Source organism: Magnolia sinica, chromosome 15, assembly GCF_029962835.1.
Source record: "Magnolia sinica isolate HGM2019 chromosome 15, MsV1, whole genome shotgun sequence".
NCBI lineage: Eukaryota > Viridiplantae > Streptophyta > Magnoliopsida > Magnoliales > Magnoliaceae > Magnolia > Magnolia sinica.
The window spans coordinates 14,058,340-14,075,323 of NC_080587.1; the positions used below are offsets into that span (position 1 = coordinate 14,058,340).

Consider the following 16,984-nt stretch of genomic DNA (forward strand, 5'->3'; position numbering starts at 1 on the left):
TTGTGACAAATCCACTCCGCCCATCTGTTTCTAAAGACTGAACAACGTATTCCAAACATCGAGCAGAATTAAAACTCAGGTGGGCCACACCATCAAAACAGTAGGAACAACAACGTCCACTATTGAAACCTTATGGGAGCTGACCATGATGTTTATATGCCATCCAAAACCTAAATAGAATTATTACCACTTATATAAACAGTGTGAACAAATATCATCTTGATACAAAACTTCTTGTCACCACCAGGCGTTCAATCCCCATTGTTTCGTGTGATATGGACCACATAAGCTCTGGATCTCCCTGATTTTCAGCTTTCAAAACAGACGGGCGGAGTGGATTTGTCACGGACATCTCTATGGGCCCCACACAGCTCCGGGCACAGAGAGCCATAGGCAATCCTCTTCCGGATTTAATAAATCCCCTTCGGCTGCGGCATTTTCTGTGAAGAAGAAAAACTCAGCAGCAGAAGTAAAAAAAGGAAAGGGAAGAAAAGGTGCGATTTTGTATATTCTCTTTTAAGGTTAGGTTTTGATTTTCCACATATCCGCATTCGATTAGCAGGCGGACTTTTTTTTTTTCTGGAAAAACTCGATCCCGCCTCTCGAATGATATCTCTTTTGCATCAGAATCCACGATATTTGATATGGCAAAAATCTAGGGCTTTGGTTTTTGTTTTCTTTCTGCATTCGATTTGCAATCATGCTTTGAGTTTTCTCCTTTTTTAGAAGATTTCTAGTTGACAGCTCGGAGAATATAGATTTTCATCGGACTCTTGCTTTATGGTTGCGTAGTTCCTATTGCGGATGTCTCTCGTTGATCTCGGTAGCTGTTTGGTACAGATTCAATGTGTTAGTGACTGTTTTCTGCTTGAATTTAGCAAAAATAGGGTTTCGGGATCTCAATAGAGAGGAAAAAGGGGGGTCGGTGCTATTATGTATTGATTAGACGGCATAATGGCTCTTCTGAAAGGTGGGGTCCACCTCTCTTGGTGATCTTAGCAATTGTTAGATTTGGGTTTGCTAAGAACAGGAAGTAGCAGGCAACAGGTTTACCTCACACCTAACTAGATTGCTAAAAAGTGGTTGCTGGAATCAGACTTATCTCTGATCAGACCGCTGAGGTGCATGTATGCATAGTACCGAAGAAGATGGAGCTGGCAACATTCGTTGAACAAGGGCCAAACACAACCGGGTTGCTCTCTCCCTCCCCTAAAGATAGTGACCTAGGTATGTGTATGGCCTGGAAATGGATCTCCTTGGGTGATTATAACTACCTCAATGGATTTTGGCTGTTGCCCGCATATTATTGCCTATATTGTTCTGAGAAAATCTTGTCAACCAAAGGAAAGGCATAATTTTCACGTGTTCATTGTTCTTCTTTGAAAGATGATGAACTACACAAGACAAAACGAAAAAGAAAAAAAAGAAAAAAGGGAAAGCAAACAAGTGGAAAAGAAAAGAATATGCAAAACCCCTACCCAAACAGAACAAACATCAATGCTCCCACTCAGACAACATGGAAAACACCTGACAGACCACCCCGTTCGAAGAACAAGTGCCTATTGTCATGCCCTATTTTACAAGTTTGCAATTACACATGTGCAATTTTGGGACATGGGCAAAATGAAAGTGGGACTGACATTTATGGTAGAATGGGTGTCGCATTATCATGCATACATGTTGTATTGGATAATTCTTCTCATGTAAATATCTTTAAAAGACTAGGTTGATACCTTTAGGCCTACTGCTGCTCTACATAACTCAATGGGTCTCATGATATAAAGTCCCCCAGGACTTAATAGTCCACTCCCTAGTTTATTCAACTTTGGTTGCTCTTCCAGATGGAGCTAATGGACAATGTTGGAGGCTATTTGCTTAGATGGCACAGAGGAAAGAAAGAACAAAATAAACATGCACACAGACATACATATAGATAGATAGAGATGGATAGATAGGGAGGGAAGGAGGAACTGAGATTTACACAAAGGTCAATATGAAACCAAGTGATTGTTGGGAATTTGATGTAGGATGATGGAAACTATTCGAGGATGCAAGATGAGAGATCAATTACACATTAATTTCAGCAAGCAACATGTGAAATCAAACATATTCACATAATAGATTCGTAAATTCAAATTTATAACACGAAGATCCTAGGTTATCACATACGTGGTGTAGAAAAATATAAAATAATTCAAGAGTGGCCCACTTGGAAATAAGGACTTCCAATCTAGCGTAGGTAGTGCAACAACCACATGGATAGACAAAGATGCAAGCAAAATTCTAGTTTGGGAAAATTTTCACAAAAATTTAGATTTTCATTAGGGTTTTGTATTCATGGATGGAGATTTAGGAATGAGGTTTTTAGGGATTCAAAGGATCTAGGGATTAGGGAGTTTTAGAGGAAAATCAAAGAGGAAAAACCCCAAACAGAGGCCCATACGTGTCTAAGTAAAGTAGAAGAGAGAGAGAGAGAGAGAGAGAGAGAGAGAGAGAGAGAGAGAGAGATTTTGATGGGTTTAAAAGGTTGTAATGGAAGGGCAAAGAGGAAGACAAGAGACGAATAAGAATATCATTTGAAGAAAAGAAAGATGAATAATATACCTTGCGAGATCCATTACCAAACAAGCCTCTACTCTTTCACAGTTCAATTGGAAGTTGGGGTTTCTCACAAACTTTAAAACACAAGGAGGAAAATTCCTTCACACAAGAGAGCTTCCCTCTCTTTTTCTTTCTTTTCAATAACACCACTAAGGTTGAACCTCCACCCCCCTATGCTTTTATAATTAAAAATTCGGAATAATTACAACTATGCCACTCACTTAAGTAAAATGGCTCATCATCGATAATAATAAAACTAAAACACTTATTATCAATATCAACTATTAAATAAATCCTAAATATAACAAAAAACATAAAAGAAGCAAGATTAGAGTCCAAAAGACCCGGATTTGGAAGATCTGGCGGCTCGATGGCCTGATCGACAAGATCTGATGGTCGGATTGACACGAAATAAAACTCCTATGACTAAAATGGTCTCCTAAGCGTCCCACATGCATTATCCTAAAGTGAGGTATTCTTGATGCACGTCCAATGCACGTGGGGTCTTTAAAATGGCCCAACAGGCCCCATCTGAAACTCGTCTCCCATTCACAAAGAAAGCTGTGCTGATGTGGGTAATCATCTCCGTCTCTGGTACACCCATGTAGGTCCTTCGATGCTCCCATCGGAATTATAGTAGGCATAACAGTTGTAAAGATCAAATAAAAAAGAAAATTGCTGGGTATACACTCAATTCAAGAGTGCACAAACATGTGGGTGCGAGTGCATGCGTGCCCCTGCACAACTTGCATCAACCTGCCTTTGCTTGGCGTGCACATTTCCTTGTGTGAAAAATCACCCCATCACACTTGGTCCCAAGAACACATGCATTCTCTCTAAAAAGGGCTCAAGGCTCTAATAAAGCAAAACTATATGTAAGGTTGTAAAACGTCTTATTAGATCCTGACCGAATGGAGGCTTTAGATTGCTTTTCTTCTGCTAGTTATGGGGTTGAGTCGTTTCATTGGTGAGTTCACATCGTATTCATCTTTTGAACCTACTGAAGATGAATGAAACCAAGTGCCATATGTCTGTTCTTCTTTGTGATGCATTAGCTTTGTAATTGTCCTAGGTTCAGCCTTATCCCAAGTAACTAGGGAGTGGGGCCAGCTACACGAATCTTGTTGCGCTGTTCTTGTCAGGATTCATGATAAAAGTCATGTTAAAAATTTCATGCCGGTTGCCAACCCGATGCAACTTGGGACTGCCAATGAGAGCAAAAAACTCCTACAGGCGTAATAAAAAAAAACATTACTTGGGTTATAAACTGGTCGATATTGCAATATCTGTACGTGACTTGGACATTGGATATGGATTCAGATATTGTGCAAAGAAGTCGGATATAGTTTGGATATGGATAGTTGCTCAAAGAAGTCGGATGTAAGTGGGATAGTTAGCTAATCAGATATCCGACTGATATCTAATTTTTTTTTTTTAAAAAGGTAAGTACCCAATAAAGTTAAAAAAAGTACCTAAAAAAACAAGTTTTATGACGTAATTAGCTGAACTTTGCTTAGTGCACACGTTAAAAAAAACTTGTATAAGCATTGCACGTATATGTGAGATCTAATCCATCCATTAGGTTGCTCCCACTTCTTACATGTTTTCCCAAAATGAAATATGGTCCAATCAGCATGTGGACCCTAATATTGGAAACAAGTGCATGGGTTAGAAAACTTTCAGCCATTTTTATTTTTTGAAAGATGAAAATATTATTAGGGCCCAAAGGCCAAAACAAAAAAGAGAACAACAACAGAAGCAAAAAAGAGAGAAAAACAAACTCTACAAACAGGGGACCCACTCCCCGAAGACAACTAGAACCCGAATCCACACAACAATTAGGGGACCCACTCCCTTGTATACAACATCACCTTGCTATAGACACCCTCAGAGGAGGACATGACATCACGGAAGCACCTATTTTCCTTTCTAACCAAACTGCCCACCAAATAGCCAGCACTGCAACCTTCCATCTTGACTTTCTCATGCAGCCTATCCCTCTAAAGTGCCAAGAACGATAAAGAGATTCTATCGTAACGGGCATCGCCCAAGACATATTGGCCAGACGAAGGATGCCTGACCAAACAGAGGTGGAGAAAGGACAATGGATGAACAAGTGGTCGATTGTCTCCTCTGCATTCAGAGTTCAGACAAAGAGGGCATGCATTAGGAAGGCAAAGCCCCCTCTTGTGCAGATTGTCAATGGTCAGAATCCGATTTCTCCCGGCAAGCCACTCAAAGGCCGCAACTTTCGTAGGAGCTCCATAGGTCCAAACCTTTGCTATACGGCACTCTTCTCCTTGTTAGCCTTCTCCCGTGATAACATAGTAACAGGACTTGATTGAAAAAGCTTCGGATTTGCCATATCTCTAAACTAGAAAGTCTTGTGGACCTAGGATTGGCTGAATTTCCTTCAGACGGGAAAGGAGAATCAGCATGTCATTGAATTCCAAATCATTTAAATTCCTATGACAAAGGAGGGACCCAAACTCCTCCAAACTCTTGGAAGGAATAGCATTGGGCAACTGACTGGTTTCGATTGGGCAGAAGTTTGCCAATCTAGGGAAGGAGGTGCATAAAGGGGTGTCCCCACAGGCCCACACCAAATGTTGTCCCAAAATCTAATTTTGGTTCCCTCTCCAATAGAGAATTTGTAACCACAGAACATAAAAAGGCCATTGCGGCCACCGACTTCCATAAGAAGGAAGCCCTTTAAAGGGAAGAAACCTGAGTCCATCCCTCTTTGGAGGTGCAATGCCTGGCTTCCACAACTTTTCTCTACAAACTGGATTCCTCCATGCCAAAATGCCAAACCCATTTGCCTAAGAAGGCCTTATTGACAGAATCAAGCTGTCTGATTCCTGCTCCCCCTTCCTTGATAGGATGGCACACCTCAGACCAATTTAATAAGTGGAATTTCTTGCCCTTAGCTTCCCCCCTGCCTAAGGAAGTCCCATATTAATCTATTGATACAATTAATCACAGATTTAGGACATTTAAAAAGGGACAGAAAATAGACAGGGAGATTGGAGAGAGAATGTTTGATTAGCGTAATTCTCCCACCAAGGACAGGGTCTTGTTTTTCCATGGGGAGAGCTCTCTCCATTCACTCTACTACTTTATCCCACAAGTGAAGAGGGGGTTTGCCCAAACAAAGAGGGTGGCCTAAGTAAGAGGATGGGAAAGAACCTGGATTACACCCAAACAACTTTGCAAATTTGAAGATTTTGTCGTGAGAAATATTTACTCCGAGAAGTTCACTTTTTGAAAGATTAATATTTAGACCAGAAACTACCTGGAACCATCTCGTGGCAATCCTCAGATTCAGCACATTGGAATCAGAAGCTTCACAAAACAGGATGGTATCATCTGTAAACAGGAAATGACTAATGTGCAATGGAAAGTTAGGAATCAAAAGCCCTTAAAGAGACCTTCATCTTGGCCCTGAGACAGTATTTTGCTTAAAGCTTCTGCCACCACTACAAAGATAAAGGGGGACAAGGGATCTCCTTGTCAAGGCCTCCCAAAGATTTGGAAAAACCAAATGGAGAGCCATTAATCAGAACTGACAATTTGGCTAATGAGATACAAGAACGAACCCACATTCTCCATTTTTGAGCCAAAACCCAATCTTTGTAGCATGTAATCTAGAAAGGACTCATTAACTTCATCCAATTTTTTCAGAGCTTTAAATTTGTTTTTGAAACTATGGCCCACCTGAATGGTGGATCAACCTGATTCTTGAGCTAGGGCATCATTATAATGGTGCCTTTTTATGGACTGATTGGATCTCAGACCTATTGTGCCATGCTGGTTCTTATTTGGTGTGTACATGAGCTTTATTGCGCACGCATGTGGGCTTAGCAAAGATCTAATTAGCTAATATCAAGGTAAAGCATTTATACAAAACTTACCAATAAAGTCAATTAACATGGTCACCGTATCAAGTATCAACATCATCATCCATGTGAATCTTGGTCAACACCATCGAATTTGAAATATCATATACTAGTATTTTATATTTTAGTTAAAAATATCACCAGTTGAGTTTGTGAAAATGCCCTCGAGCAATTGGGAAAACGGATACCTATATGGAAATATCCGTACTTGGCCTGCTTAGGAGTCGGGTAATTGGATAATCAGGTAAAATGCTTTGAATCGTGTAAAAATCTCGTCTCTGTATCCGATTTTCTTGAGTCGGGTAACTGGGTGAAGGGATATCCATTGCCAGCCCTATACTTACCGATTAAAAAAAAAGTCTGCATTCAACAGTCAAAATCTATTGATTAGATGGTTACAATCATCCAATCAGATCCATTTTGGGGCCATACAAGTATCTAGTGGGCCCACAAACCATGGTGAACAGTTAGAATTGATAATCAGATGGTTCACACGGTGTGTGTGTTGAGAAGTACATGGTTTAATACATGAGCATCGTACTGGGATGCAGAAGAGTCATATTGTATCATTCTTCAGGTAGAAAAAATGTCATAATGGTCCCTGAGACCAGTTATTCTAAATGATGGAGGTAAGGAAAGCTCATTTGTATCTTAAGCTTTGAGGTTACTCCTGATTTCAATGTAATTTGTTTTTTTTTTGAAAGATAATGTAATTTGTTATTTATTGAGTGGATAAAAAATTCTTGAACTTAGAATTGACTCTCAAGCATTTTCAAATTTTAATCTGTTCATTGGTTGAAGCAATGTTATGAGTTGTGACAAATCTGATATCAGCTTTGAATGGATGCATGTAAGAAAATTTTGGCATCGGTTTTGTCACCAGCAAGAATTGATTCCAATGCATTTTACATTCTATTTTTGCAGCTGAAGTCGATTATTTTTGAAAATGTTTAAGAATACATTTCAATCTGGGTTCTTATCCATTCTGTACAGCCTAGGGTATGTTTCTTTCTCATTTTTTATTCTTTGAGTCATTTAATGTTCTAGTTTACACATTCGCATCTCATCCACTGGTGGTCTTACATTTTATTTTTTTTTCTGTTTTTGACAGGAGCAAGCCTTTACAAATATGGGACAAAGAAGGTTTGCACTTCTCCCTGTTGTTTTTACTGTCGTTATTGCTGTAACCTTTTTATGAACATGTGAATTGCTTGCTAGACATTATTGTATGAAGTCTTCTGGTTGGATCTGTTCTTCTAATCATAAAACCTTCCCTTCATTACCCGCATGTAAAACCTCCCATCCATGATCCACAATTATCATCATTTTGCTTGGATTTCATGCAGTTGTCAATGGTCAGATCAAACGGCCACAGGATGAAGACATCCAGTCCAATGTCCTTGAAATAGTTGGCTCAAATGTGCAGTCAACATATATTACATGTCCGGCAGATCCTGCTGCAACTCTTGGTATAAAGCTTCCTTTTTTGGTTATGATCGTAAAGAATCTAAAGAAATATTTCACATTTGAGATACAAGTGCTGGATGATAAGAATGTTCGACGGCGTTTCAGAGCTTCGAATTTTCAAGTGTGTAAGTCTGTCAAATGTCTAGCTGTTGATTTTGATGATGTTATTATACTTTACTTCGTGCCACCAACAATATTGCAGTTGCTGAATTATTGATGGTTAGACATCCTTTTTGATGAAATTCTTTTAATACCTAGAAGGATTGTAAGCTCTATCTTTTGGACGTCAATGTTGAAGAAGAATACTCAAAAGGGGAAATAAGATCACAAACTTAGGTCATATACACCTTTTGAATAATCAATGTACTATAGTGTGATTTTGATTTCGTAATCCTATCCTTTTATGCTGTTGTAGTGGGCCTTGTATCTGCTTTTAATTCGATGTAAATTCTTTAATATAATCATGGTTCATGGCTATCAATATCTTTTTAATTGTCGTGTGAGCTATATGGTGCAGCCTAGTTATCGAGTCAATGAGACCTCGTCACCCAAATAGCAAAGAAATGGACAAGAGTACACCCACATAAATATTTGATTAGAGAAGGAGAAATAGTTTATTTATATCAAACTTTTTCCTTCAGTATTTAAGAAAAACTCACACGTAGAAAATTTTGGAATCCCTACCTCCTACCACACCCCCTCTTTTTATATTAGATGAATTTTCAATGTTGATTTCCCCAACTAAGAGATTGATTTCAAATCAATCTAATTTACCTAAGATGGTAAAAACCTAATAATAATAAAAGCAAATCTAGGAAATAATCCTCCAAATCTTCAATCACATTTAGCTCCCATATTTTTGATCACATCTCCCCATATCTTTAATCATATTTTAAAATCAGCTCCCCACATTTTTCGATAGATAATAAATTGCACATCTTGATATTTAGACCTGAAATCTATAAATAAACAGTTCAAAATCAGCACATGTTGGGCCCTGCAATGGGCCGTGGGCTGCATCACTATAACTGAGATAGCTTCATTCAATGGCCCCAAACACCTGATCCAGATGGTTCTTGAATGGGGTCCCTTGAAGTTCTAAATCTTCAGTCTCTGTTAAAAAAAAGTCAGTCCCAAAGTGACTGAGGTTGGTTATTCTAACAGAAGAAAGGTCTTCATGGTTGAACGAAGTTATTTTTTCTTCTCTACTCAAATATTCTTGTGGTGTACCCATGCCCTTTTTTTTTTTGTGATTCAGGTGTCGAGATCTCATTGATTCGATAACCAGGTTGGACCACCTGCACAAAACAACTTGACTATCGAGCTAGAGGCAAATGCAATATTTAACCTAAAAACGAAGTATAGTCTGAATGAAGCCTTACTTACATCACATGGTATTAAAAAAACAGTTGCGTAACAACCATTATGTGAGGGGGTCCCTTGAAGTTCTAAATCTTCAGTCTCTGTTAAAAACAAGTCAGTCCCAAAGTGACTGAGGTTGGTTATTCTAACAGAAGAAAGCTCTTCACAGTTCAATAAAGTTATTTTTTCTTCTCTAGTCAAATATTCTTGTGGTGTACTCGTGTCCATTTTTGTTTTTGCGACTCAGGTGTCGAGATCTCATTGACTCGATAACCAGGTTGCACCACCCGCACAAAACAACTTGACTATCGAGATAGAGGCAAATGCAGTATTTAACCTAAAAACAAAGTATAGTCTGAATGAAGCCTTACTTACATGGTATTAAAAAACAGTTGTGTAACAACCATTATGTGAGGGTAACAGTGGGGGCAATTGCGCAATACGAGGCTGTAACGGCTATTAAAAAAAAAGAGGCCCATAACTGTGGCCGTTACAGGCCGATACGGGGCTGCAATGGACCAACATGGGCTAGTAACAGTCCGGTACAGGGCTCATACATCTTCTTCCTCTGAAAAAAATGCTGAACGTTACAGGGCCGTAGTGGCCATAAGGCTGGCCAATACGGCCACCTTTACCATTATTGAATACCTTGCTTAGGACAGCAAACCATGAATTTAGTACACGTTGTACATCAAATGTAATTATTGTAGCCTTCAGGTGTGAAAGTAACCTCTACTTATTGGACTCTTCTCTTTGTGTAGGCTGTGACACGAGTGAAGCCATTTATCTGCACCATGCCGCTTAGATTAGATGAGGGATGGAATCAGATCCAGTTGAATCTTGCTGACCTTACAAGAAGGGCTTACGGCACGAACTATGTTGAGACTCTACGGGTCCAAGTTCACGCAAACTGCCGCCTGAGAAGGATATATTTCTCTGACCGCCTTTATTCAGAGGAAGAGCTTCCTCCGGAATTCAAACTGTACCTTCCTATGCAGGTTACCATCAACTCTACTATTCAAGAGTATTATTATTATTATTTGTGGTAGTCTAAACAATTGGAGCTCATGCCTGAACCTCCATACCGTTGAACTAATGGGCCCAAGAAATGGATGGGAGATGCCCCCAGAATTCCAGATAAGATGATACCATCTATGGCATTGGCCTACAAATAGACATTTAAGGAAAATGACATAGCAACAGTGTGGCAGGACTTCGATTTAGATCATCAAGGCATACCCTGTCCAAATTGGGGACCATTCAATCAACGGTTGGATTAGTAAAACTTGGGTCCCACTTTCACCTACTGGGTGTTAGAACACCATCTGGATCCCGATTCATGAGGACCCCCTATAATTCTTCCTTTATGGCCTGTTTGGACGTGGTGAATCCAAGAGAAGGAAATGGAGAGGGTGGGCGAAACCAAGAACCTAGATTACCTAGGTAAATCTATTGGATCTCCTTTTCTCTTCCACTTGTTTGGTTTGCGCAACATTTTTTAATGGAAATATATTTTCACTTCCTTTCATCTGTTGGTATTGACATGCAAAATTATGGAATTCCAACTGTGTTGTGGAGCTTGACACAATTGTGACATTTACATACATACCCATGGCATATTAAAAAATAAATTAAAAATTACATACAGACATACCCATGGTATGGTGGTCCACAACAATTATGTTTATGTGCCATCCAATCCATTAATCTGCCTTGCCTCATTAGAATGGAAGAAATACCAAAAATCACAGTATTCCATAACGCAGGTGGGAATACCACATGCATTTAGAGATTTTGGGTATATTTTATGGCGTGGCCTGCCTGAGTGTTGAATTAGCCTATTTTTGGGATCAAAGCCAAATAGGGGGTGGTATACCTGATGGATGGGATGGATTTCATGCATGTTAACTTGTTTCCCCCACATTAGAGAAAGTAATCCTGGTAGATACCTAGGTGAGGCATGTAAGCATTTTCCTCCCTACAATTGGAGAAATGAGATGGTGGAAGTTTTATTCAATGCAAAAGGTGGAAAGGGAAACATATTAACATGGTTAGTCTGCATTCATAATTAGGTGAAACTGGCTCATTAGGAAAACCTTTTCATTTCCATAAGGGAAACCCCTTTCACCCTATCCAAACAGGCCCGGCACAATATTCTTAGTTTACCTTCATGTTGCATATCTCATGCCACCTGACACTGACTGCAGAAGGCATAGTGATGGTGAAAAGAACTGTAGATGACCTGTGCCTTGGAGGTCTCTTGCCCCATTTCCGGAGGAATTGGCAATGCATCCGCTGCGGACATCATTACGTCTATGCATTCGGTACGACCCTGTGTGTAAAATGACTGTCTTTATCTATTAAAATTGCTGACTTCGAAGTTCGAACTATTGTACTAGTCCTAGTGTTAGAGACAGGAGAACTCTAATATCTGAACTGATTGGCTTATCCTGATCTGCTCGGTGATTGATTTCTACTTGATAGAAAGTTATACAAGAACTTTAAACCTGCACAAAAAAGAAAAAGAAAAAAAGAAAAGAAAAGAAAAGAAAAAAACCCCACCTTTCTTGCATTTGGATTTTTTTTTTTTTTTTGGGGAGTTATTTGATACTCCGGTTGCAAATGATGCTTGAAATGCAGGCACTTTAAAATGGTACACGCAGTGCACAATAACTCAAATTGCACCCGCTAAACTGTGTAACTCACTGTCGCCAAGTTATATTCCAAAAATCAATTGGTTTCACAACCGTAACCTCTAATTGTGGATACTTATTTGTTAAAGTAAGACCATTAGATACTTTTCATTTTAACCGTTCAATAACTGTCTGCGAATCTGATAGCAAGATAGCCAAACAACTGTAATTTTTGGCTCATGTCACATCTAAACCTGTATACGGAAATTGGATTGTTTAATTTGAATTACCTGTATGCCATGTGGGCAATTCCTTAGGGTGTGTTTGGTTTTCCAATTACAACGGTAATGTATAAAGTAAATGAGCCATCATTATCATTTCCTGGTGTTTGTTTAAACAAGAATTATGGCTCAGAAATTGAAAGTCATGTGCACTTGTAAAAGGAACAGTTAAGAGAATTGAAATAATTTCATTTTTACATGATAAAACTACCATTTTTACAGTAATTTCTGGGTGAAACAAATAATGGCAGCAAACTCATCATGGCAGTCAAATGTAGGTGATGTCACCACACCATTACAGAAGTAATCATTACCCATTTCTAGCCATTCACTGGTGTAATTGGAAAACCAAGCACACCTCCCTCCCTCTAGTGATTGGAATCTTTCCAATTGGTTTTATGTTTGCACAAAACTGTTGGCCACCCCCACTGGTGTAATTGGAAAACCAAGCACACCTCCCTCCCTCTAGTGATGGGAATCTTTCCAATTGGTTTTATGTTTGCACAAAACTGTTGGCCACCCCCACTGGTGTAATTGGAAAACCAAGCACACCTCCCTCCCTCTAGTGATGGGAATCTTTCCAATTGGTTTTATGTTTGCACAAAACTGTTAGCCACCCCCACTAGGGAATCGATACCAAAACCTTAGTGTTGAAAGGAGGTATCTTTCACTCAGTCTACCACTTGAGCTATGGATCAGGGTGTATCAAAATCCATGTTTCCAAATGAGAAATGCTTTCATCTTGGTTGTGTTTGCTGGAGGTCATTCAGGCGAGATCTAGAATTGTGTTTCATTGTTCCTTTCCACCAGCGGACGATGCAATTTTTTCTACAGTTCTGCAAGGAGCTGTTTGTGGTGAGGGAGTTGGGGTGTGGATTCGTGAAATCCAGGATTTCAAATTGAGGATTTCCAAAATCTGCAACTCCCATATATTCATGGATTACGGGGCAAATCCAAATCCCCCCAAAATCTAAAGACTAGACAAATCTTAAAAAAATGGAACTCTTATAAAGGCCAAGAAAGTAATTCCGTTGCTGTAAAAGCTGTACTGCAGTAAATGCTTCTCAAGTCAATGGATTTGTGGTTTGATCCCCAGACGGTGGATTTTGGAATTTGCCCAATTCAAATCCAAATGCAAATTCATGAATTTGACCAGTTCATAGATTTACGAAATTCAACTTCTCAGTTCCTTGATCTTAAACATGCCCTTAATAGGTTTTGTCACTGTGCTGGTAAGGATTTCAAGACTTTTGGGATGGAGAAGTGATGCTGTATTTCTAGTATTTGAAACAGTTGGTTTGATGTCCGGTTCTGGTTTATTAACATTGAATAGGGCTTAAGAGGCAGGTGCCATTATAATTGTGATTTTATTTCATTAAAAAGAAACTAGGGGTTAGGGCATGTGCGAAGCATGTGGAGAGAGGAAGTGAGAGAGAGAGGAAGGGTGCAACTACATGCTGCCCATTCAACATGGGCTGTCCATCACTACTTTTTCCAATGCTGCGGTCTATTTGTGTTTTAGATCTGCCTTACGGCTGAAAGTCGGGGCGGACTCAACCTGACCAACCCATGACTGACCTGACATTGGGTGGGGCTCAGGCCGGATGTATTGGGTTCGGTCTTTGGCTTGGGCTAGGGTTGGGCTCAGGTTGCCTGACTCAACCCGAACCCGATCAATATATAAGTTACTTATAAATTATAATTGAGTGCGGATCATCTCTGTTGAAGGCACAGGAAATACCAGTGCTGTTGCATCTCATTGGTCCACACCATTTCTGATGACTCGCGCTAACAAGATACGCCGGATTTCTCTCCCAAGTAGATTGTGTGTTACACAACACTTTTAAAGGAGTAGTAGTCCTATATTTTAGCTTGTATGTTTAGTAAAATCAACTTCTTTATTATAAATAATTACATATATAATTAATAAAATCATAGGTATAAAAATAAGATGTGTACTGAAGTATGATAGACTAATGTAATAATAAAAATATTAGCATGTATCCACTCGACCTGACCGAGTCCACTTGGCTCAAGAATTGCCAACTCGAGATTGGGTTGGATTAGGGTTGAGGTATAGGAAACCTTGGGTTGAGCCAGGGTTGAGCACCAACCCAACCCAACCCGCCTGACTTTCAGCCCTAATCTGCCTTATGTTTAGCTGACCTTGTAGTAGTGGATAGCATATAGTTATCATGTGGAGCCTATATGTAGCATTTGTTACCTAAGTCCGTAGTAGTAGTAGTAGTAGTAGTGGAAGTGAATTACGTCCTGACCCTGCCTGGATGTTAATCCCAGGGCTGTGGGGCCCACCATGATGTATTTGTTTTATCTGTCCTTTTTGCCAGGAAGTAGCAGTGATAATGACACCCACGGTTGAAACGTTCTTAGGGGTCACCGTAATGTTTATTTGCCATCCAACCTGTTCATAAGGTCATACAGACTTGGATGAAGGGAAGACACAAATATCAAGTTGATCAAAAACTTTTTAATGGTAGGCGTTCAATCCCCACTACATGGTCCACATCAGACTTAGATCTGCCTCTTTTTTTTGGGGTTCATATCCTAAAATGATCTGGCAACGGCATTGATAAAACCCATTAATCCTGGTGGACCCCACAAAGCATGCCCTAGTAGCAATGTCAGTGCAGCCTTAAAGGAGAGTGGGCCGCCCTGACATCAAATACCGTTGAGGTGCTGCCAGCCTTCATGTAAAAGGAAGAGGAGAGGGGGCGGCTTGCATTAAATAAATACCTACTTTAGTGGGTGTTACCCTTACCGTGGGGCACTCATTGATGACGTGTTATATATCCACTGCTGTCCATCCATTTTTTTCAGCCCATTTTAGGATGTGGACCAAAATATTAACCAGATCCAAATCTCAGGTGGACCACACCACAGGAAACAGTGGTGATTGAACGCTCGCTGTTAACAGCTTGCTAGAGGGGACTGTAAGAAGATCTGTAATTTTATTTTCCATCCAACCCGTTGATAAGGTCGAAAAGACATGGATGAAGGGAAAATATAAAGATCAGCGTGATCCAAAACTATTGTGGCCTACAAACTACAAAACGTTTTTAATGGCTATTCACCACCTTTTATAGTGATGTGGTCCATTGGAGATTTTTACCTTCTTAGGTTTTTTAATAATGCCATGAAATGACCTGGAAAAACGGAGGGGCGGCGTGGATATACAAAACATTCATCATGGTGGGCCCCACCTAGTAACGGTAACAGCTAATATGCTTCGTACAAAAATTGTTCCTGTCCACTTGTAGGGTCAGCAATAGTCTACGAAAGGAACAGGGCGGCTCAACATTTTTGGGGGCCTTAAGCAAGTCATAAAAATGAAGCTTTTTAGTTTTTTAAAAAAAAATAATAATAATAAATTCAAAATTAAACTATAAATTTGTGTCTTGTCTTTTTTAATACAAAATTACTAATTTAACTTTTGTATTCAAGTTTACTCAATAAATCAGTTTCGATAGATAAAATTGTTAAACCGTTTAATCTATCTTAAGACATAATTATTCGTAAATAATTTTTTATAATCCTTAGTTTTGAAAAACTTTTCTTTGCAATGCAACGGTAAAAGGTATGGTAAGTAGTATTTTATATGCGATAAAACAATTTAGAAAATAATTTAGTTCTTTTATTAGATTAAGTATTTCAATTAGATTATTAATTTCTGTTTTTGCAACTTCTTTTAAAACTCTTAATTACGAAAATAAATCCAAACAGTTAGAAAAATGAAATTAAAATTTAATTTAGAAAAATGACATTAGAATTTAATTTTTTAAGAACTTAATTAGTAATAAAGTAGGTAATTGTGGTCCTAGGTTTTAAGAGAAAAATTTATTAGGAATGATACTATTATTTTGAAAAGAGACGATAGAGTTAGACTGTTATTATGGATAGTAGTAGTTTTTAGGATTTGTTTTTATTTTCAATTTCAAAATTGTAGATTAATTTTTAGATGTTCCTATTTTGTAGCCTTTCAATAAATTTTATTTCAAAATTTTTAATTTTTTTTCTCTTCTTAATTCTAATTTTGCTATAATATAAGACCTCCATAATTATGAAAATTTAATTTTGCTATAATACAGGGGGCCTTAGGAGATTGCCTCACCTGCCTACCCCTTTGAGCCGCCCCTGAAAAGAAATAAACAGCTGCAAAAGAAATTGTCCGTTTGCCTGTTTCTAACATTATGGTCCACCTCAATAGTGGACCAGCCTGATATTTTGAACGGATTATCTACACCGTCGGTCCCATCTGATGACTACATCTGAACGGACCGGATCGTGCTCCCCTTTCTTGGCGAACAAATAAAGGGGCCACATACCTGAGGTACCTATCGGGGCCCATGATTCTAGAATGTGCGTTTCGCCAATTCACTAAACTGTGGCGACTCATCCAGCATAGACGTGGCATCCATGCAGAGAATCCAGGCCGTCCAAATCATGGGGCCCAATATAAATGGAGCATAGCCCCACCATTTACACAGATCAGATGGTCTTAACTGTCCAATTCGTGATTTCCGTGGATGATGAAAAAGAAAAGAGTGGGCCGTCCAAATTCAATTGGAATAACCCAAAAGATTTAAGATCGTCCAATCAGTGTAGCCTACAATTAATAAACGTTCACCCAGTGTTCATTCATGTCGAAATAATAAACAAAATCTAATAAAATTCAATATACAAATGTGAAAATACACACTTCTACACAGCAAATGAGCAAGAC

The 16,984-nt window shown here is 39.0% G+C and overlaps 1 protein-coding gene across 2 annotated transcripts; it reads left to right on the plus strand.

Annotated features, from left to right (window-relative positions):
* The first annotated feature begins 388 nt into the window (after window positions 1–388).
* On the plus strand, window positions 389–11,783 carry LOC131227376 (uncharacterized). 2 transcript variants are annotated; one of them, XM_058223164.1, is made up of 6 exons: window positions 389–494; window positions 7,425–7,499; window positions 7,612–7,643; window positions 7,847–8,088; window positions 10,091–10,327; window positions 11,537–11,783. In XM_058223164.1, the coding sequence occupies exons 2-6, from the start codon at window positions 7,447–7,449 to the stop codon at window positions 11,543–11,545; spliced, it is 573 nt and encodes a 190-aa protein (XP_058079147.1). In that variant the 5' UTR covers window positions 389–494; window positions 7,425–7,446; the 3' UTR covers window positions 11,546–11,783. The 2 variants fall into 2 exon arrangements, with proteins under 2 accessions (XP_058079147.1, XP_058079148.1); XM_058223165.1 differs by having other exon boundaries at window positions 449–521.
* Window positions 11,784–16,984: the final 5,201 nt, after the last annotated feature.

What these genes read in the sequence shown, in the direction of transcription:
- LOC131227376 (XM_058223164.1), top strand. Translation starts at nt 7,447, where the DNA reads ATGTTTAAGAATACATTTCAATCTGGGTTCTTATCCATTCTGTACAGC. An exon ending in TCCATTCTGTACAGCCTAGG is followed by an intron (nt 7,500 to 7,611) that starts GTATGTTTCTTT and finishes TGTTTTTGACAG; the next exon opens with GAGCAAGCCTTTACAAATAT. An exon ending in TCAGAGCTTCGAATTTTCAA is followed by an intron (nt 8,089 to 10,090) that starts GTGTGTAAGTCT and finishes CTCTTTGTGTAG; the next exon opens with GCTGTGACACGAGTGAAGCC.